Genomic DNA, 23,883 nt, shown 5'->3' with positions numbered 1-23,883 from the left:
CTGAATTAGCGTAATTTTGTTTTACGCTAATACAGTGTAAACTCAACGCAATATTTATATTTTGATGCTAGACCCGTCTAGCGTCAAAATATTGGTGTTAACATCATTTTTGGGATGCCTGAAACCTCCTTGCGTCAATGAGATGCAAGGTAGGCGTTGCTGTCCAAAAAATGACTCTAACCCCCTAGCACCATATTTATCCACCTGTGCAAAAATGACGCGGGTGGGAGGTGGACCGAAAAAATTACGTTAACACCGATTTGCATCAAAATGTAATTCCTGGGTCAGGGCAGGCGTTAGAATGAGGCAACTGACTTAAGGAGAACACACAGAAGCAACATTACTAACCCACAGGAGAAGACAGAGGTGATACTGATCTAGCTTGTGAGACGATGCAGAGGACAGCAACAACTACAGCAATCACCACCACTACAACGCCGCCCACAGAAGCAACGCAGAAGGCAGGAGAGGGTCTTCAGAACCAGGACAACCCTCCTTGGCCTTAGGGACCAGGACATCATTAGGACCTACAGACTGAGCCGGCAAGCCGTACTACACCTGCTGCACCACATTGAACCACAAATCACAGGTAGCCTGTGGACTCCACACAACATACCACCTGTGATAAAGCTGCTAGCTGTCCTGCACATGCTGGTAAGTGGCTTATTCCAAACAACAGGTGCCCTAGTTGCTGGTATCTCACAGCCTTCGTTCTCTGCATTCCTGACAAAGGTGTTAGACGCTAGTGTCTCCCTGACAACCCTCTACATCAGCTTCCCCAATACCCAGCAAAAGCAGCAGGAGAACAAACGGGTTCTATCTGATTCATGACTTCCTGCATGTGCTCGGTGCAATGGACTGCACCCATATCCGGCTCGTACCACCTACAGCAACCGAGCACTTGTCCCACGCATATGCATTCCATTAATGTGCAGGCCATAGTGGACCACCTGGGACTATTCATAAACATTTTGGCCAAGTATCCTGGGAGTGTCCATGATGCCTTCATATTCCGGAACAACAGGATCGATGAACAATCTCAGGATGGACAATATGGAAATGGGCTACTTGTGGGTAAGTTAACAAACCTAGCAATGTACTCACAACACATCAACTCTGTAGGACACACAAGACATACACCACTACATTAACACATTGCCAGGATAACACAGATGTGCAGGTATCAACACATGCACCATGCTGCAGTACAGCACAATCCGTGCACGCCACAAACATGTACCCCCATACGTACGTAACACACCCACAAATTGACAGGCACACCATATGAAGGACAGGTGCAGACATGTACCCTTTGCTAACAGAAGAATTACACAGACCACCACAAGTGCCCACAGGTCGCCTACTATGTACACTTCACACACAGTTCACCAAACAAAGAATAGCACATCCATGTCAATGGCATACACCATGACCATGTCATGTAACTTTCATATAGGCACAGATCCCTCAAGTCATGTCGTGCAAATCATTGCCAGAATAAACATAAAATACCAGACAACTGCTGCTTATACCAACTACATCTCATCAACACTTACCTGACTTACCTGTAGTGGGCAGAGACATCTGCATGATGCATTGGCTCACACACAGAGGAATACAAGATCAATGCCCATCACATACCATGTGCCAGATGTGTGATAAGTGCTACCACACCTACTGTAGTGCCACCTCACATGGACCACATTCTGACCCACAACACCATCATGTCTGTACCAGATACAATAAATGACCCACCATGGGGCAGAGCCACTGTTAGACAGTGAGATCATGGATGCCATAGTGGGATCCTGAAGGAGAATACAGGACATCACTGACCTCGCATGCACTGTGCCAAGGGACACATTTGCTAAGTAGCTGAACTCCATCCCATAGCCTGCACTGTGCATGTGTTGACAGAATAAATGGTGATTCATGTGTTGGAAGATAGGAGAGACACTGGTAGTTATGTTGATCATCCTGTAATAATGGGATACACACCCTCGGATGCCTCATGGTTGCCACAAACATTAGCTGCCACTCTGGATCACCAAGGGACCTTCGTGAAAGCCCACAGTGCCATCGTCATGGCCTGCAGTGTATGTACAACTTCGCAGATGACCATTTTATAATGACTTGAAGCCACTTTGTAAATCGGCCACCCTCCCATGCTGTGCGTAGTGTGGAAGGGGTGTTTGTGTGTTGCTGCAGGTCTGTCACCACAAGATACATAGCATGACGATGCTGACTCAGATGTAGGTGTCACCTAAAACCTGAGGCAGTGCCAACAACAAACACCGCCCCAGGGGTGCTGTTTGCGGGTTGCAATAAGGAAGTAGACTGTGCTTTGAATTCAGATGATTGTGCCACCAATGCATGCTGCATACTGCTGCACACACAGAAATAGACAACTGGCCATCAAAACAGCATATGTATAGGGTGGTGTCCCTTCCTGCACAGATACATCCACCTCCACAAGGCAGCTAGCCAAGTACCCTGGTGCAAGGTAGGTAGTGTAGTTGGACAGCTGCATATGAGCAACTGGCGAAGGGGCCAACAAAGGGTTGCCTAGTAACATGTGACACATGGGGCATTCTTGCATAGTCTAAATATTGCAGGACACTGGAGCCAATTTTGGAGGTGTGTTGTGCATAGTCACTTACCAATTTCAATGGTCCGAAGTGTTGCACATCATCTACAATGACACATGTCAAAATGGATGGTATGTACAGGCTCTGTAGTGCTACCATGTTGCCACCACATCTGACCCCATTGTGTTGTGAGGATGTGCCATATCCTCTCTAGTGATAGCACCCTGATACAAAGGTGCACTACACAACGCGCGGTACATACATACTGAATATCAGTTTGGAATCCAAATCATATGTCCCAGCCCCATGAGCCAAACACAAGATTGTCATGTCCAACAACCCAGTGCTGAGGAGACATTACAAAAGGATAGGAACTCGCAGCATACCACACACACATGAGTCACAACCAACTCAAAATATCAACTGCCATGCTACATGACACACCTTTTGCAAGCCTTAACAACAACTTTAATCTTTTGCAGCGGATTAGGGTTATGGCATACAGCCATGGATAATTACCCCACTTCCCAAGCACAGCAGCAGAGTGTGCATATAATGAGGGACATCGGAGGACACAGGCTATTGTGGAGAGGACATTTGGCATCCTGAAGTCCAGATTCAGGTGCCTGGACATCACAGGAGGCAGCCTCCTATAAGCCCCAGACATCGTCTGCAGGATCATAATGACGTGCTATCCTGCACAACATATGTGTGCAGATGAATGTCCCCTTATGTGAGTAAGTTCATGACCTGCCTGAGGAGGGGGAGGATGGTGGTGAAGAAAATGAGGGGGGACAGCACAACACAGCTGCTGGGATACAATGCAGACTGCACATCATTGAGAACTTCTTCACTTAATAATAATGTAACTCACTTTGTACATTTTGCCTTAGTGATGGTTGTGCTTATTCACACAATCCAACTTTGGTCTCTTCAATCTCTTCAACCTATACCTCAGGATTGTGAGTCTAACCTCAGGGAGCATGTTACAAACACTAATCTGAAAAGCACTGTAGCAACATAACATGTAACGCGTAAGATTGAATTGCTACCATCACACACATCACAAATAGACTCATCACTTGAATGTAACAACTAAAGGACACAGTACATGGAGCACAACATATGAATTACATCCACCTTGCCAACTTGTACAACAATAGCTCATCACACACAACTACAACATGTGCAAATAGGAGGTAAACCAGGGCCCCACACATGGAGCATGTGTGACAAGGGGGGGACATCATTGGTGACAATGGTCATCATGATTAGCCCGGGTATGACGAACAATGGAAGAAGTTGGGCTTGCGCAGTACATCCATGGAAATCAGTCATGCCACTGCCATGGGGCCCTATCCTGACACAGGGTACACATGACCTCACACTTCGCACAGACTCGTCTGTGGAATGCACATCAGAATGGATGAGAAGATATGCAGCTAGGGCTGCAGGTCCACCACACACAAACAAGAACCATTGCTAAATGTAATGAGTTTAATCTGACATTTGTGTTCAAAACATGATACGGTGGAATGTAGGCAGAGCGTGTTAATCACAGTATGTACTAAATATGTGCACGTCAGACATATGTGTAGTCCACACACAAGTCACCATGAACTCAAGATCAACATATGGAGATAGTTGTCTGGTAACATTTCCTAGATAGCGTTCATATGCCATCATCAACAATGCCTGAGCTGTGTATCTTGTCTTAAATGTTATGCTCTGTAAGACAACTACACACATAACATAAGTAAACACAATTCACAATCACATACCATAACTGTTGTATAGTATTGACTGCCATACATATGTGGATACACTGTTGTCACACAGGCATACATATGCACAACGTGCAAATATTTGCATGCTGTTGACTCTGTAACACACACATCGGTGTAACAGACCAATTGCACCCAAATCACATTGTTTGATGGACTACCACATGTGGCCATACACAATATGCCACACTGCAGCACAGCCCATTCCATTTGTATGTTTATACGGGGTGCAGCCATAGACAATGGAACAAAACCATGCAATCAGGAATAGAGTCAAAGAAATTGACAGAAATGCGTCAAACATTGGCAAACGCAAAGTAAATGACCCATGGGCCCTTAGCGTGAATTCCACCTTTGCACTCATCTCAATGATGATTTTCTGTTAATTTGATGAATAAAGGTAATGCATCAAAAAAAGAAAACGCACGTAGCTCATGCATCTGAAATAATCTTGCAAATATCACATGCGTCAAATAAATACACGCATAACAGAAAACGTGACGCACAGGGACAGGAAGTGATGTAATATGAAATCCTGTTTACAGGCATGGTACAGATGAGGGGAACTTATACTTTCTGTTTACAGTCTGTGTCTCTTTTGACTGTGTGGTTTTGTCCTAGAGTTGGTGGTGTGTTTTTGCTCAGTATTGTATCTTGTGGTGTCCCTCCTGTTGTTTTTTTTGTATTTTTGATGTACTTTGTCCCAGTGTTTGTAAATTTGTGTGTTTTGTTGCCCTGTCATTGTTATTGTACTGTGGGGTGTCTGTCCGGGATAGTTGATAAGTTGGGCTAGTTGGGATACATTTTTGGGCTTTAAGTTTCCTTTACATTCATTTTGTTTATATTCATCATTGTCGTCAACCTGTACCTGATAGATATGTCTGGTAGGGGGAGGTTGACAAGGATGGGGGGGGGAGCTGGGAGGCTTTGTGTGGCTGGTAGCCCACTACCTGCAATTAATGTTGAGATGGGGGGGTGGGGCGGGGAACGTGTGATCCAAGGCTACCGGACAGAGGCGAGGCAGCTGCTGTTGGGCAAGGTGCTCCACCACCTGAAGAGGGTGTTTCGCAGCAGCCGCAACAAGCACCAGCTCAAGCATCGCTGGGCAGATCTAATGGCCCGGGAGCAGGATCTGCTTGACCATTTTGGTGTGGTGATCAGTGGCCGTGTTGGTGAGTCTCCCATTGGCATACTATTTACTGTTCACCGCTCTTGAATGACAGTAGCAGATGTGTTGGAGTGCTGCATGCAGTGCTTGTGGACAGATTGCATGCAACCAGAATGAAGTCAAACTGCGCCAGTCTAGACATGGAGTTCACATGTCCTATCATTTTACCAGTGCAGGTCAGATGTTTGGTGAGTCATGCACATCCATCACTAAGTCACACATTTCGGGGCCATGGCAACACCTGTGCCCAAGCATAGTGCCATGTATGATAAACCAAGACACCGCCAGCATACCATATTTAACTGGATTGTGACAACAAAGTAGGGCAATCCAAGTATAGTGCTACATTGTCATCATTTCACACACATGATCCCTGCCATTATGTTAGCAAAAGGGCATACCCGCCTTAGGGGGCACTGGCAATGAGGCATTTGATACCATCAGACAACTTTGCCACATCAATCCTGGATTACTCGATGCATGATCATTGCAGGCTAAAAATTGAGCTGCATGTCCTTCACAAAGTGCCTCTGGGTGCCTTGCAGGACAAGCCAGAATACCTGAGTCAGTTGGCTTGCAGAGCACCAGGGTAGTGTCATGTATTTGCTACCCAACTCCCCCTCATACCATGGAGCTCCATCTTCTATAGATTGGACACATATGGTTGTTGCAGGGTGTAGCACTACATGAGTCTCAGGCCCAGTGTAAGTGTGCAGATGTGTAGCTCTCACTCACCTGAGTGTCAGTGTCATAGTGAGTTTGCAGTGGTGTGTCTGTTGCACTGTCTTACACCAGGATAACTAGCTCAATCCTCTAAAATAGTACACCCTTAATATGTTGTCCACTAATAGTGACAGTGATATGACACTAAGCATGGTTTTCCATCCATATCTTACAGGTGGACCTGCCCCCTACACCATTGGCGAAGTGGCAAGATTTGAGGATTCAGATGTATCCAGTAAGTGTGATCATGTCTGTCCTGTGTAGTGATTGAGGGTTTTGTGTGAGTGAATCGTGTGTTGCACACAATGCTAGAAGTGATGAGTTGTGAAATGATCAGATATCAAAATAGGCTGGATGGTGACATTGTGTCCCATTTAAGGGTTCCCCATGCACGAGCAGAGAGTCATATCTTGTGAGGTTTGTGGTGCTCAGTGGGCAGCATTGTGTAAGCAAGGTGATGACAAGCCACATGTAGGCCCATATGTAACTAAGAAGTGCACCGCTGTGAGAATATTGTCACTGGGACACACTGTGATTCTCACAAAACAGTGATGCACCATTTTGAAAACAAATTGGTGCATCCCTGTATTGTAATGTATATGTAGGAGTGGGTGGGCAACTGTCCCCCAGCATGGTGCCCCATATTTTGTACTCCATTTATGTGACACTTACGTGGAATGTAATAAGCGTGCATGCAGGTCAATGCCAGACGTGTGCTGGCATGGGTATTGGTGTGTAAGGAATAGTATTGGCAGATCAGGTATTGATGGGTGTCTACACCTGGACAGATGAATGTAGATGTGATAGACCTATAGATACCAGCTTACTAGTTGGCAGCCCTCCTAACATATGGTCCACTTCCTGACTCCATGTATGAGTGGGCTTGCCTTGGTGGATGACCTGGACAGTTGAGATGATGGATTGCATTGCCACCCCCCCCTGAGGCACAGGGGGGAGAGGAACAACAAATTTGTAGGTAGATGTGATGCTCACAGTGTAGGTGACAGACATTTTGATCAGGCTTGCATGTGTACCTATAAACACTGACCCCTTATGGTTACCAACCGCATCCCATACTCCCAACAACATATTCAAGTTACTGGTGATGTATGGTTGAAAATTGATGATGAGGAATATTGGCCCTAATCTATGTGAAGTTGACGCTGCCTTTGCATTGTTACACATGGCACAAAATCAATGCACACCTAATTAGGTTTGGTTCCTAATCTTGCTGTGGATCGCTTTGGTGTCAATAAAATGATGCTAAGGCAGCGTTGACGTTATATTTATCAGGGCCATTGTTTTATCCAGAATGTGAGTTAGAGTGCACGTGCAATTAGATGTAGAGTGTAAGCTTATAATCTGTACATACGCCACACAATGCTGACACTGATGGTTGCCTGTCTCAATTTAACAGCTGCCAACATGAACAATGAGTAACTGCGGGCATTTCAGAAGAGGGCAGTCCGCTCTAGGCACATCTTGGCAGTGGAATCTGGATTCTGAAGGATAGCACAGGGTATCGCAGGGAGTGATCCACCTGAAATTGGCGGGCATTCACCCAAGAGGGACCCACAGTGGCCACATAGAGAGGACCAAGAACCACAGCTGTGCAGTGGGGCACAGCTGCCACCGTCATTACAGCCCACTCTGCTACACCGCCAACATCTGTGACACAGCCCTCCCCACCTGCTGCCATGGACATGAATGCAACAAAGGACCTACAGAGGGATGTGACACTGGTCCTTAAAAAGTTGGACAGTCTGGTGAAGGAGGTAAAGAAGGAACACAAAGAGACTGAAGTTCATAAAAAGGAAACTTATGAGGGCCAAATGACTGTCACCCCCAGTTTTGCCCTCTCCCTTCTCATTTGTTTTAATGTTTTATAGGGTTAGTGTCCGGTTAGATTAGGTTAGTAGTTTAGTTAGGATAAGTAGGTTTGGGGGGGTGGGTTTTCTACTTTTTACATGTTACTTTGTGGGTGGATGGGTGGGGTAATGTTGGGGTATTTTTGGTTTAGATGTAGGTAGTATATGTTTAGTTTAGTATGTGTGAGGGCCAATGTTTAGACTGTGTTGTTATATGTGTTAAGTTTAGCATAGGGTAGTTAGGGTCAGTTGTTGGTTAGGTATAGCTAGGATAGGTTAGGATAGGTGTTCTTCATTCTCTTTAGTTTAGTTTAGTTTAATTCTTATTAAAAATCTTAGGGTACTCCCTTACTTCATGTGTCCCATGCTTGGGTCTAAGGGTCTTCCCATGAGTGTACAGTGAAACTTGTGTGTTGGCCTAGGGATTTCGTCCTGCCTCTGGATCCCTCTCTTGACATGTTCATCAACTTCTTACAACTGAGCTGTCACATTGCCAACTACCACACATATACTTGTCTATGCATCTGCCATCCAGTGTGCCCACCACTCAAGGTGACTATGTTAACCATGTATTGGATAGGTAGGTGTGGTCATTCAGCTGTCATTGTTTGGGTCCTGTGTTGAAATGTTAGGCACTTTGGGACATCTGATGAGACCAGCATCAATGTTCATCATGTAGGTACCTTGTGCGTAGATATTTGCCCCCATATTCCTGCACTCTTGTACTGACACTCTGACTAAAGACGTTACACACATCACAATTCCTAAGCGTAGTAGATGTGTCACAATACACAAAGACATGCTAGTTGTGTAGGTGGTCTTTATTTACAAATGTCGTAGTGCAATATTTACAAAGTGCAGGTCTGTGACCCATTAGTGAAATCAATACAATTGTGACACAACACAAGTCCAGGGTTGAGGGACATGTCATGGGACATGCTTGGGTAAAGTGTCTTTCAGTGCAGGGGAACATAAATTGCCAATTGAAAAGTGAGAGACAATTGCAGTCCATAGCAGAAAGGTCAACAGTGGGTCGATGAAGAGTTCATATCTCCAACTGTGCTAACACTTGCATGATGTCAAGGACAAAGGAAAACACTGCCCATGTGGCATGGGCTGGTGCTACTGGGAACTCCTACGGATGAAGATGATCTGTTCCACACCTTCATCCTCTGATGTGTGTAGTGTCTCCTCTGCCCTTGATGGTGGTAGTGGTGAGGTAGAGGGGGCCACACACACTTCAGTGGTTGGAGATGTGGTCTCCCAATTCCCGGCAGCTGCCATCTGTGGATCTACATATGGCATCACTGCAGCAAGGAGGAAACTGCTGATTTTTTTAGTATAGCAGCAACATCCCTGTGTTAGACAGCTATGTTTGCCCTGAGGGATACCATTTCCCGGTGCATGGAGTCCAGCTTGTTCTGAAACACGCTGATGCCAGTTTGGGAGGGCAGTTGTTGTGGGCTTTCCCTCATGGCAGCTGCTATGTCCCTCAGACACTGCTGGACTCCATGCATTGGGGAGTGTGTGCCTCGATTGGCTGCAGACTGTTCAGTAGTGGAAGCGATGCACATGCGCATACTCTTTAGAATGGCTGTCATAGTTTGCATCCCCACTCGCACCTCCTTGGTCATCTCCCACTGGACTCCTACCACTGTCCTCTCAAAGCTGGTCGCTGGGTCCTCGGATTCCACAGCTCTGTCGGTGTTGGCAGGTTGTACTATTGGGGTGTTAAGTGGGGCCTGTGGGATGGCTGCTACATCAGTAGCCCTCCTTGTGACTGGAGGTGGTGTCTGGATGTTTACAAGGACTTCTTGGAGGGTCTCTTGGCTGATGGTTGTCAGCTGGTCATCCAGGTCATCGGGGTACTCCAGGACAGGCAGATCCGCAGGAGAGCCATTATCCTCTGCAATGAGATGGTGTAAAATCAGTCTACCTGTGTTGTGGCAGTTGATATGTCACATCACTGACTTGCTATTTGAGGCTTATTGTCATCTTAGTTCCAATACATTGTTCCTGTACATCATGGCTGCAATCTACAGCCCTGTGCCCCACCTGCCTGTCACATGAAGGGAAGCCCAGTTGGGGCAATTGGCTGCATCATATCTTTTAGGTGTGATGTCTATCATTTTTGTGGCTTGACACAATCTTGTCGTTGTCAACCCTCCCTATGCATCCATTTGCATGGTGAGGCCTTGCAATGGGTGTCGCTGTGCTCATGCCATAGAACCACACATGGCAATTTTCCATTGTCCCAGTCTTACATGTTTCACATACACCCATGCTGTGCTAAGACTCTGCACCACCCCAGGGATGGCATTGCCAGGACACTATGCTGTTGTTACCATTGATGGCTCCTCATGTTGATGTTTGTGTATGTCTGCTACATTGCATAGCACTCACGGACCTAGCAGAGTTCAATTTCATCTTCTGTCTGTGCAGGTGTGTTTGCCTTCCTACATACCTACGTCCTCCCCCTCAATGCAGCCCTCCGTGCACTATGATACATGAGTGCAGCATGGTGGCAGTGCAGCTAATTTTACACAAGCACAGGGTTAGACGCAGGGATGGACAGCTTGGGTATGACATTTCTGCTGTGTACATCATTATGTATCTGACAGTGCCTGATGGTAAATGAGTCTATGGACATAGCCAGTTAACAGGAGTGGTACTTAGGTCAGGGCCTGAAGCTAGTTTGAGGTGATTTTGCATGTAGTCATACTGGTCCCTCATTTCAAGTGCGTCAGTTCTATGGGCAACTGACTTCCATTGTCTATTTGACCACCCCCAACAGCACAGGTGGTAGTAGCAACTGTTGTCAATGTGTAAAGTCCCATGGGCCAGTGGCCTGGCACCAGCAGGTTTCCAGCAGCTTACAGACTGGCAATGCCAGCTGTCCTGTGACACCAGACCAGTATTACCTTCAACGCTCCCCTCCAGGTCAGTTTCCGTATTTCCACCAGCCTTTGCATGGCGGTGAAACATGTTGGTGCTGTGGTGTGCCCCTGGGCGCCCCTGCACAGCCCATGCACTTGGCATGGGCAGTGCAGGGGGTCCCATGCCCTGGACCTTTGCCCTTTCCACTGCTCGATTTGCAGGGCTGAGTGCAGCATGTCCTGTCATACCCAATGCACTGGGTGTATTTGATCCATCAAGAATGTTGTACTAAATGCCCCACAGAGCTACCATGAGCAGACAGATTTCCAGCCGCCATCCCAACATGTGATTTGTACTGCCAACCGCAAAGTGTACACTGCACTGGCAGTCTTTCCAACACCGGACTTGCCCATGCACCAACCCCCACCGTCGATGTGGAATTATACGCCATTATGTGCACAGTCATACCTGATGTGTTGTATGTGTGTGTTTATTTCCCCATTCATGTGTCCCACATGGTTGTGTCAGAGTAGTTGTGGGCTCAGCCTGTGACTGTTGTGACCTACTGTTTGCTATCTGTGGAACATATTTCTGTAGTGGCACATTTCACTTCAGCATCAAGATGTATGGTTCAACACTACTGCAGTTTTGTTGGTCTGGGTAGTAGCATGTTACCACTGATACAGGACCAGCCTGCTATTCCCCAGCGCCTGTTCAGTTCATTGTTCCCTGCACCCAGGGGGCCCCCTGACTGCATGATGGAGTGGTGGCTGCCTCATGTGATGTGTCATCAATGTGCAGTGTGGTGGTGCTACCGGCATATGTCTGGGTACTGTTGGGTCAGTTGCAATGACTTGTGTGCTGTGAGATACAGCACACATGCATTTGGGCAATGAGGCAAGGCAGTTGGAAGTTGGAAGGGACACCATCATGACATTACCCCAGGAGTGGTATTGGCTGACTACCTAGTCTCAGTGGTCTTGGTTGTGTTGGTAGTGTTGATATGACTATATGCAAGGGATATTGTGATGACACAACCAGGGGCACAGTGATTATTCATGCCATCCATCCCCTGTGATGCATATGTACATGTAGGTATTTAGGCCTGGTGTTCAATAAATGTCCAGGTTGTGTATGTGTTATGGTGCATGGCACTACCGAGGCATAGGTACATGTGTAGCTTACGTCAGCATGGTGCAACTTGCTTAATGTGAATTGTGTCCCTCTGCACTCCTTTGCCATGCATTGTGTGTGTCCCATGTGCCTCGCCCTTCTTGCACTTGACATTTTAGCATAAATTTCCCCCATGCAACTTACCCTGCATTTGTGGTGTTTCCTGGTAGTCTGTGCTGTCCTATCCTGCAAGTCCTGTGACGATTTCCTCCGGGATGATCGCTGCAACCATCCCCTCCATCTCGTGCAAGTCCTCTTGTGGTGCTGGACTCCCACCTCCAGTTTGCAGTGCTGCCTTCCTGTTCCTTGCCATTATTTCCTTTGTCCTTCACTTGCAGTCATTCCTCTGTTTCTTGCACTCTGTTACTGTTCTCCTGACCTCTGCCACAATGTTCATCTCATCCACTATCTGTTGCCAAATTGCCTCTCTCCCTCCAACTGTCAATTTTGAGGTGACGAAGAGTTGATGTTGATGCTCCGTCACCTCTCTCACCACTATTTTGTGCTCCCCTGCACTGAAACAACACTTTCTCTTTTTCTTCTCCCTCCCCTGGGTTTTATCTGTGTCCTCCTGGCTGGTTCCTGGTTGATTGGGGTCTCCCTGGGGTCTCTCCTGGCTTCGTGGGTCCATTTTGCCTCTCCTCTGCACTGTTTTCTCAGTTTCCATCTGTATTTGACGCTATGGCGGGCAAAAATGGTCCATTTCCTTTTTATGACATGTGTACATGTCGTAAAACGGATTTGAGTCATTTTTCCTCCGTTAACGTCATTTTGCCTTAAGACAAGGCGCAATGGTTAACAACAGGAAAAATGACTAAACTATTTTAAACGCCACCCAGCGTCATAGTATAAATACCCCGAGTGGCTTTAAAAAATGGCGCCAGTCAGCGCTAAACTTTTTGACGCAAAACCGCGTTAGTGCAGTTTTGTGTCAAAAAGTATAAATCAGGGCCTAAATGTCCAATTTTCTCCTGCTGCTCCTGATCCACAAGTAAAGACCAGGGGCTGGATGTTTCAGAGGGTTTTACCCATTCAATGACTATGGGAAAATATGTTCATACATATGGCCCTAGATGTCTTTTAGTGATGCACTGCCAGATTGTGACTATTTCTGACAATTGGTCAGGGAAGAAAAAGTAAAAACATTTTGATTGATTCATCACACCGAAATTATAAATAATATACTCTGGAGACATTTACATATTGTAAAGGGATTTTGAATAGAGCTGCATGTCGCATAGCAAATGCTTCACAGCACTGCTTGTGAATTCGAGTCTGGGAGTTGTGATGAGGAAGTTTGAGGCCAATGGCATCTCGAAGTTTCCATGGATGTGGTCTTCACTGTTTGGGTCCAATTGCAAATGCTTTAACTGCGGCAGTGCTGATCAGAAAATTGTTGGTGATCAAAAACTAGACTCCACACCAGGTTCACACAAAACATAACTAACTGTGTAAAACCAGGCACTTGGACTGCCATTCTGTTCGAAAAAACTACCAAGAGTTGAAGAGTAAAGAGGAAACTAAACTTTTACTTTAATCTATGTTCCGGAGCTTGATTTTGATGGTGTCTGGGGGTGCTGGGGTTTGGGAGTCGCAAATAGCAACAGTGGCCCACTAATAAATCAAATATCAAGGTACTACGTATATTTCAAACCCCTATATTAAGCGTTGTGAAAGTGGAAATATTTGAAAAGTAGATAACACGCCCATAAAGTTAATTTTGAATGCCCTGGACATTAAAACGTGCACATAACTAAGGGCCAGATGTAGGAAAATTGCAAATTGCGACTTGCAATTTGCGAGTCCTTCCGACTCGCAAATTGCAAGTCGCAATTTGCAATGCAGATCGGTGTCTCAGACACCATCTGCGAGTCGGTATGGGGTCGCAGAGACCCACCTCATTAATATTAATGAGGTGGGTCGCAAATTGCGGCCCCATACCGACTATAGGCACTCGCAAACATGGAGGCCTGCTGTAGTCAGCAGACCTCCATGTTTGTGACTGCTTTTAAATAAAGCAGTTTTTTTTTTTTTTTTAAGTGTAGCCCGTTTTCCTTAAAGGAAAACGAGCTGCACTTAAAAAAAAAAAACGAAACCTTTAGTTTCGGTATTTTTTAAGGGCAGGTAGTGGTCCCTTGGACCACTACCTGCCCTGAAAAAATAGTTTTGGGTCCATTCACAAAGAGGAAGGGGTCCCATGGGGACCCCTTCCACTTTGCGAGTGGGTTACCATCCACTTCAAGTGGATGGTAACTGCGACACCAATGGTATTGCATACCACTCCGAATCGCAAATAGGAAGGGAACACCCCTTCCTATTTGCGATTCTGAAATGCATTTTGCGAGTCGGTCCCGACTCGCAATATGCATTTCTGAATAGGAAAATGCGATTTGCGAGTCGCAAACGGCAATTTTTGCAGTTTGCGACTCGCAAATGCTTTCCTACATCTGGCCCTAAATGTCTTTTTTATTTTTTTTTTCATTTTAAAATTGTCGTGAATAGGAATAAGCTATGAAGAAGTGTATTTTTTGTTCTTGAATATTTTGATCTACTGGATTGTTATTGATGCAATATTTAGTCTGACGCGTTTTATACTAGCATTAATAATTTCTTGGTTTTGATCCTAAATTCATAGTAGAAACATAAGCTCATCTTTGGGAGAACATGTCAGCAGACTAAATTATTCATAGAAAAGTATAAAAATAAATATATGAAGGTTGTGGTTTCTGTTAATGCAATTTCCTTATTTTCTTTTGTTTTTCAGCAACTGCAGGGTGCCTCCAAGCATCCCAGAGCCCTGAACATCCTAAAGAATAGGTCTTGCTGTTTCTTGATGCCTTTTCCGGGCAAGAAGATTGCATTAGGAAGCAGAGGGACTCTGCACGGTAGGCGTACTGTGGCACGATACCTCTGCTTATTAAGCAATGATACTCTGAGCACCCTTCCATTTTGTTGACAAGTTCAAAAAACAAGTAATTTTAGCATTAAGATTAGGACAAATTACTGTCATTCATGAATTTCTCCACCATCCCTCTCCCATGGTTTTGAAGATCAATTGAGGCATGAGGCATTACTGTCTGCTACTTCATATTGTAAGACACATGCAGAATATTATCTTAGTGGCCACAGTGAATGGAGGCAAGTTAACGGTGGTTGCCTTTGATGTGTAGTGCGCCAGACCTTAATGAGTAAATGTACAAGGGGACGCAAATAGGTCAATGAACCTTTTGACTCGCATTTAGGATGTTCCCACTATAACTCCAGTACATGTAGCTCAATAATTAATCAATAACAATATTAATCAATGATCATCAATAGCACTAGTAATCATTTGGAGTCAGTGATTTTCACTCACCATGACTTTTCAGTCATGAATATTCACACCTTTAGTAAAAGTTAGAATGTTTATTTCTCTATATTAACAGTGCTAATGTCATGTAAGATCATCTCAGAAACAAATTATAAACATACAGAAACATCACTGGCTGTCCAAATCAGCGAAAGAAGTGTAATCTAATCAAGAACAATTTTGCAAATGATATCACATACATTTGGGTTCAGCAAAGAAAAAACATCAAACATTACTCCATATAGTAAACTTCATTAGTGAGGAATCATATCTAACACCAGATTAGCTTCAGCATGTTGGGCTTCATGCAAAATAATTAGTAAACACAAATTTGGAAAACATGTAGCTATGGCTCTATCAAAATAGTGGGGTTGGTACCTAGCAAGAAAATGCGAATAGTCTTAAGAAACATATCAGTAATAATATACCTCTCCTCAAATAGATCGGCAAGCTAAGATAGCCTTTGTCATTAGGACATCAGTTGAGTCAGCAGGGCATCAGGCTGCATTAAAATTCAGAAAACGCAAAGTCTTTAAGCAGTAAAGTTAAGCATGTCTCTTGTCAAGGCGCTTAAGAAAGTAATGGCTGTGGCAAAAGGCAAAAGCGCAATGGCGACTTCTTCTCAGTGTACTCCAGCTAAGTTAGATTGACCTGTCAGTCAAGAGATCGCATGTTCACACTTTGTCCAATAAAACTAAAATATCAAATCTATAATTTCTACTAGTACTCGGTTCACATGTCGCTGATTGGCTCCTCTTGTAATGTCTTCATCATCCGGCTCGTCAGTTAACAATATTGTTGCAGCTTATACTCCAGTCAGTGTCTCCATTGTTCTTCTCCTCAGAAAGTCAGTCTTACACATTACACTTTTATTGTTACATTTAGCAAGTGCAACGTATTCTAGTAATGGGTTCTCATGAGAAGGACTTTTAGCTACGAACACATTTGGCCAGCACAGTGGAATATCACAATTTCATTCTCTAAGCAAACGTTTTATTAATCGGTTTAGAAATACAGCTTGACATGAGGCCATGCAACCAGGCCAAGACCTCTGCTATGTTAAGGCCTACAATTAATACAGCTTAATACATAATGCATAACCCTCAATACGATGTATTACTACATTAATCAAACAAAATCTCCATGTTTCATATTAATAAGCCATTAATAAGTATACTTTGTGAACATTGACGGCCGCTCAGGTGGACACACTTTCAACATTTTTCTCTTTATTATTACATTTTCTACGCAAATCCATAACTCAGAATACATGAATATTCATTAATATTTTATTAAAACACCTGCTTTAGCAGATGCTCGTTTATGTCGGGGTTCCACACGCCTCGAAGAGTACAGTTCCACCTTCACACATGCTGCTAATATCAGTTACTTCGTAAACGTATATAAACCAGCAATGAGCAACTTGTCACTACCAATGTTTGCCTGACATGATCATTATGCAAACCTACTGCAAATCACTATTGCTGAAAGACGCACTAACACCACCAACACATCACAACACAAAACTCAACAACACTTCCAAATGTACTTCAGCTGCCTGGCCAAAGATTGAAGCCAGGAAACAGCACAATATATTGATAGCCACGAGCTTCGTTACCCAAACTCCCTCCAATCCCTCAGTCCTGGCACCACAGATTCACTTGTAGAGAATAACACGTTGGCGTGACCTTCTCAGCCCATTTAACTAGATATGACTGTGTCCTGAGCAATGCTCCAAAACATACCAGGCACCTGTAGCCAATCACAGACAAACAGAAGGCTTTCCCTACCTCAACAATAAGGTTTTGCCCTTGTTGTTCTCGCATACACTGGAAGAAATTGGGTAATTAGATGAGTGGGATAACTAAGCACCTCATATATTCATCATAGTTCTTGTGAGGGTGAAACTGCAAAGTCATTATTAACCTGCGATCAATCACCTGGTAGCTATGGCACAGGGAAGAAAGACTTATCTTTGGGACGTGTGTAAATTATGTAAGCAGAAACAAAGTGACACTAAAATGAGAACGTAAAATAAGGGGAACCGGAGATATGAATTTTTAAAGTTTTAATTAGTAATGGCACCAAAAAGCACAAAGCTCCAATGACAGTGATTGCAGTAGACCAGGACGTAGACACAATTTGAGAATGACTGCGATAGAACATGTCGGATAGACCAACCATGTTCATGCTGATCAAAGATTTTAACTTTTTGACAAAGGGCCTCATTACGAGTGTGGTGGTCTGTACGAGTGTGGCGTTCGGATTGACGGTCAGACCGCCCTACTCCGTCTGGTCCGACTGCCCAATTATGACTTACGTGGGTGGACCCGCCTAAAGACCGATGTCCCCGACAGGATCTCAGATCCCGACGGGGTGACGGCATTCGGGCTGTAACCAGCCATGACAGCGCTGAACTCGGTGCCGCCTGGCTGATTACAACCCCACTTTCCGCCAGCCATTTCATGGCCATGAAAAGGCTGGCAGAGAGCCAGTGCTGGGGGCCACAGGGGGGCCCCTGCACTGCCCACACACATGCCATGGGCAGTGCAAGGGCCCCCATGCCCAGCACCCTTGGAATGCGCACTGTCTGCTTTGCAGACATTGCCCATTCCGAGGGTGCTGTAGTGTAAGGATATTGGCCTCAGCCCAGTTAAAGGAGCAGGTGCCAGTATCCTAGCACTGTTCCTGCCTGTCAGCCCAGCGAGAACGCATATTGCAATGTTCTCGCTGGTCAGCCTGGCAGGAACATTGTAATATGCCTGGGGCACTACTGCCATGGTGGTAGCATCCTCCCCGCTGCGTTAGTGGTCCTGTGGTGGGACCGCCAAAATTATAATCAGGCTTTAGTCTTTTAAGTCCAACTACAGAGGTACACTTCTAAGGCCCCAGAACCTTAAGGGAGGCACTTTGAGACTATTAATTTGTCATCCAGGGGCCAACAGAAGGGTTTAGTCCACGTCCAGGAGCCACTATTCAGCTGGGTACTTCCAGGAAAAGGCCTCCTATTAATTGTTGTGACCCTGTAGCTTACACTGGAGGTCATCCAACTTACCCTTGCAGTCCATTTCTTTGTCCTGGGTACAAGGAAGAGCAGGTCCAGTCCACTCCTTCAGGGTTTCTCCCAGGTCACAGACATCCCTTCCAGTCCTTTTCTGTTCTTGGACCTAGATATTGTTCTGAAGTGGGTAGCAGCAGGTGCTGCATTTATGCCTGCCACTTGCGAGTGGGTCAGGTTGATTCCTGGCCCATCTATAACCCTGAAAGTAAAAGTTTCCAGGGCAATCCCTGCCCACTTTTTGAGTAGTTCCTGTTTACATTACTGCAAACAGGTCCACAATGCCATGTTTCAGTGCATTTTCAAGATGGCAGAAGTCTGCTGTGCTGAGCCTGGGCTCGGAGGGCTAGATGTGTGTGTGTGTGTGTGTGTGTGTGTGTGTGTGTATGTGTGTGTGTGGAAAGTGTACTACGGTAATTCTAGTGTCCTCCCACATCTAACACTCAAATCTAGTTTGAAGCAGGCAGTGTACCCACAACAGACCCTGAGACAGAAGTCTGGTAGGACAAAAGCAGGGTCCTCCAGCAACGAGATAGTTCTAAAAGGATTGTCTCAGCATTCTCTCCTCTCTTTGAAGTACGCCCCAAGAATTATTTGTACGCTAGCAGATCTGTCACGCAGGATGTGACACTGGAATGTCAAAAGGATGCCCACATCCCCCACCCTGCTACTGAGCTCAAAGGAGTCATCCCTGCCCATTCAGGTCAACCTGCCAATCAAAGTGATCTATGGTGTAGCTGATGGGAGGACATTCACACGTATTCAAAGGCTAATCCCTTGCTGGGAGAAGCTGGATGCAAGTTAGGTCTCTGGAACCTCAGGCAGGGAAAATGTAACTCTAAAAGTTACTGTTCCATGATATTTATTAAAAACCTGACTTCACCATAAAATTTGATTTTTAATAACTATTTAAAATAATTATTTTTCCAGCTGACCCCCATTCCCTAGATACAGTATTAGTATTGAGTATTGATTCCCAGTGTTTCAATATGGGCCAGCTAGCCTTCCTGCAATAAAAATACCTTTTCACTGTAAGGACATGTTAACATTAAATGTTGACATGCCCTACTTTCAAATACCATGCACCTTGCCTTCTGGGCTACAAGGCTTACATAAAGGTGACCTTTTAATATTTAAAAGGAAGGTTCATATCTGTCAAAAAGGGTTTCTTTTTGCTAGACCAGATTGCTGTTTTTACACTGCTACAGTCAGGCTACAGTGTTAGTCCGTGAGCCATGTTTGCACTGCCACTGTAAGGTATGGTTCAATAGATGCTGCAGTCCCCTAGTGGCATTTAACCACTAGGCTCTGCCTACCTCTGCACCATATGCTAGGGACCTATAGGCAAGTTAAGTATGCCAATTAGCAGTCTGCCATTTCAACCATGTTTAAAGGGGCAGCACAGGCACTTTACTACTGAATTCCCAAAATATACGGTCTAGCTAAAGAAGAAAAATTCAGGGGGACCATGCAGAAAATGCAGCTATACTGCACCGACTCTCCATGGTGCTCTCCTCCTACTCTTAAAATAACACTTCCAAACACAGTTCAAATTGCCTTTCACGATTCTGGATTTAGGATTATGTCTCACTGTTAAGTTACAAACATTCTTTGTTGTATTTTTAAACCTAGAGGCATATGCATGAACATTGATCCCGCTTTTAGGGAATAACTTTCTAAGACGAATCTGCTTTTGAAAGTAAGTGTCTGAGTATTGCTTTCACAGCATGCATTGGGAACCGGTGTGTTCACCGTCTATTTTGCTAATTTGATGACAGACCAATTGGACAGACAAATCCAAAGCTTCTGATACCTAGCTATGCCTAAAACACATATAAAACATGTTGTATTGCAAATATTATCTACTCATACCAACATCTGCCTGAAACAAGCACTGGCAGTTCTATAGGCAAGGCTTGAATTTTCAGTTAAAGGCTAGATCTCCAGGCTTTACCAAAGAAGTGGAATGTGTTCAGTGTCATCAGCAGCCTAGCACCAACATCAGAAGAAACACTAGGGCGGCAGCAGTGGAGCAGGCAGGTTCCTTAATGTGGTTGGTAGGGATGCCAAAAGTTTGCCCTCGGATAGAATCTAAACGTACCATTAGAGAAATAAACCTTTGGTATCCCCAGCAGTCACAGCGTGTGACTGAAGCTGGGTACTTCAGGGGCTGGGTTCTGCCTGGAGAGAGAGTGGAGAAGCACAAGGGTAGGCTGGAGGAACTGTTTCAGTAAGCACTGTAACAGGTGCAAGAACTACGTTTTGTCATATCACAAATCCTTAATGGAAGCTCAATAGAACAGTGTGGTGCATCTGAATAATGCTATCTGCTTAATGCAACCCATCCAAGCAATGGCAAAAGAGAAAACAATCAGGAAAACCAAAGACTAAAGGGGGCTATCCTGGTGGCCACTGTCTCTGTACTTCTTTTTGTAACTTTTTTAAAAGATTGATGACATCAGCTCCTGGCGCAAACACCTAGAGCAGTTTATAGGCAGACATAAAAACAAAAGGGGAGTGGAATAAAGACCTCAAACAGCTTCTGGTAGGACTTTTGGATGTGATGAAGGATGATTCCACTTCTGACAGTTAATGCAAATAATAGTGTAAAGTGCACACCACGTATTGATTCCAAACTACAAACCCCATTGACGACAATGTCTTTACTGAGGCATGTCAGGACACCTTATGCAGGTACGCTACTCCAGACAGATTTGTTGCTCCAATTTAGTACAGACAAGCTTACTAATAAGTTAGATTAGGAAAAGTGGTAGTTTGACACAACCAGTTCTCATATGTTGCTTAATACACAATTTCTTGGCTGAAAGTGTCAATATTGTATATGGAGGATAGGTCATTTCTATGTTATAGGGAATTAAAAGAATGGTGCAATATGCAGCAGATTTCACCTCCAGTCAATACTGAAATCCTAGATAGAAAACCTACTTACAGCTGATGGGTCCGTTTATTCCTCTGGTCTCTTAATGTCTGATATCCTAACATTGCCCCATAGCTGAAGAATTCAAGATGCAGAATCCTCAGTGCAATACACAGGCCCAACTTTCATATTATTTTGATAAGGATATTGCTGTGGAAAATATATCCTGCATTTAATTGGTAGGGGATTGAACCATGGTTTGTTTTGATGCACAGCAACTATAAGAGTGTTCTGGCATTGGAATAGAGAGTCTTTGCCTTTATGCACTGTTCTATCAAGTGCTCTCTGTTTAACATTCTGGTATCCGCCTTGAATGTTTTTCAATGAGTTAAATTCTTGCATTAAGATATATGTAGTTAGTATGCAGGTCACTCTTTTGAATTGTGGCAAAGCTGACTCAGTCTTCCATTCATCTGAGGTTGGTAAATTGATTATATTTCACATATATAATAGTAGTACCTGTTATTTAAAGCACTTTGAAACAGTGGAAGCACTATATAAATACAAGTTGTCATTATTGTTAGTATCCACAATGCCACACTGGGACTGTTGCAGCGATTATGTAGACGCATCTTTAGTCTTAAAGAGGCACACAATTTAATGTAACATTGCTTATGGACTTTGCAACCAGATGGTAAAAACCATCTAGCCCAGTGGCTCCCAGCATGTGGTCTCGTGGGGTCCACGACTGCTTAGAAAAATTAAAAAATATTAACAGATTGGTAAAGTGTATATAAATACAGGGGATAAAAGTACAATTTAACATTTTAAAATATACTATAAATGTCAAGGGATTAAACATAAAATGAGTATCCTCAAATTGACTTGTGTGAGCCTTGCAGGTGCATCGAATAGAATAAACTATGACAGTATGCATGAGGTGTGGCTTCATTTGAATTTAGAAAAGCTCCAACCTTCCTATTTAAAAAAATAAAAATAATGTAGATTTGTTTGCAACTTAATGTGTTATCAATTGTGTATCTGTTTGTTGAATGCTTGTTTCTGTATTTTCTGTGTATTGTTATGCGGTTCAAATCATCAGCAATGTTTACCGGGGCCCCCGGCTTCCAGTACTGACTCCAGGGGGTTCCCCGTAATCCAAATATGATTCAGTTGGGGTCTCTGGATTCCAGTGATGATAAAGTAGGGGTCCACCTGTGTCAGAAGGTTAAGAACCACTGGTCTAGCCAACACACATCCTGAAGAGCAGACGACTTGTGAAGTACGTTGGACAGATTGAAGAAAGTCTTTTGGTGAAGAAAATACAGGTGTCGACTACTTTACGTTTAATACGATTGCCATGAAAAACTTCAAGCATCTTCCACTGATTCATCTTCTGATCAGACTCATTAAAAATGCCACTGATTTTATTAAATTGAATGAGAGTAAAAATGTATTGGATTTAAGTGGGAAGAGTGGGAAGACAGACTTAGACTATACATTCTGAAATTATGATCATGTGGTAATGCTGCATGATGCCTTAGTGGCATACCAATGTTTTATAAATGTTGTCATTTGATATATCATCCATGTTTATGTTATTGAATAGTTGGACAGAATTTTAATTTACGAATCCAAGATTACAAAATCGCAGAATAAATGTTAGGTTTGCCTTAACCAAACTACAGTACCAAATCTGATGTATAAGGGCTCTTTCGTCCATAAAATGTAGTATCTCTTGTTCTTCTCTACAAGTTTATCCTTCTTTTCTCATAACATACAGGCCATATTGAATTGAACTCATCCAAATTCTGTGGAAAAACTACCACAAATGTTTGTAATTCACAAACACTTGTAGACGCTGTACCGTTTACTTATCCAGGAAATGTAACCAGAACTGAGATCCTACTAAAAAAAAAAACAATTTAGCATTACCAGTGATGTGCTGGTTCTTGTACAACTCTACTCCATTTGTCAGCTTCCCCGGTCAACTCGTATCTGTACTCAAGCCAGAAGGCATTGGGCATGGATTCCTCACTACAGAGACCACTTTAAATCCCACTCCTGACAAGGGGACGTCATTCCAGACCCACCATCATATGCATGCCATGACCATGTTCACAGAACTATTGCACAGGATGATGGTCACTGCAGCGGCGTAATACTTGTCCTGTTTCCATCCAAAATCTGACATGAGGATGCCACAGTATCAGAATGCTCTGTCTACGACATGGATTCCTCGCTCACGGCAGCTCTTTTCTTGGCATAGGTAGTGCTTGCTATTGCACCACGTTTCTTACCTCAAAGAGCCTGAGGCAAGCAATGTGTCTACTATGAGCATGTGTTATTTACTGTGTGTTAGCTTCCGTTATTCACTTGGAGCGAAATCCTTCCACAGTACTGCAGACACCTTTCAG

General features: G+C 44.2%; 1 protein-coding gene across 5 annotated transcripts in view; it reads left to right on the top strand.

The window, feature by feature from the left end:
* Window positions 1-23,883, top strand: part of LOC138304297 (RING finger protein 112-like) — a 333,811-nt gene that overhangs the window by 245,932 nt on the left and 63,996 nt on the right. For all 5 annotated transcript variants that reach the window (XM_069244246.1, XM_069244245.1, XM_069244247.1 and 2 more), the window contains one exon: window positions 14,946-15,066. In XM_069244246.1, coding sequence (XP_069100347.1) covers window positions 14,946-15,066 — 121 coding nt within the window. The remainder of the gene's footprint in view (window positions 1-14,945; window positions 15,067-23,883) is intronic.

This window comes from Pleurodeles waltl, chromosome 7, assembly GCF_031143425.1.
Source record: "Pleurodeles waltl isolate 20211129_DDA chromosome 7, aPleWal1.hap1.20221129, whole genome shotgun sequence".
NCBI lineage: Eukaryota > Metazoa > Chordata > Amphibia > Caudata > Salamandridae > Pleurodeles > Pleurodeles waltl.
This window is presented reverse-complemented; position numbering and strand designations above follow the sequence as displayed.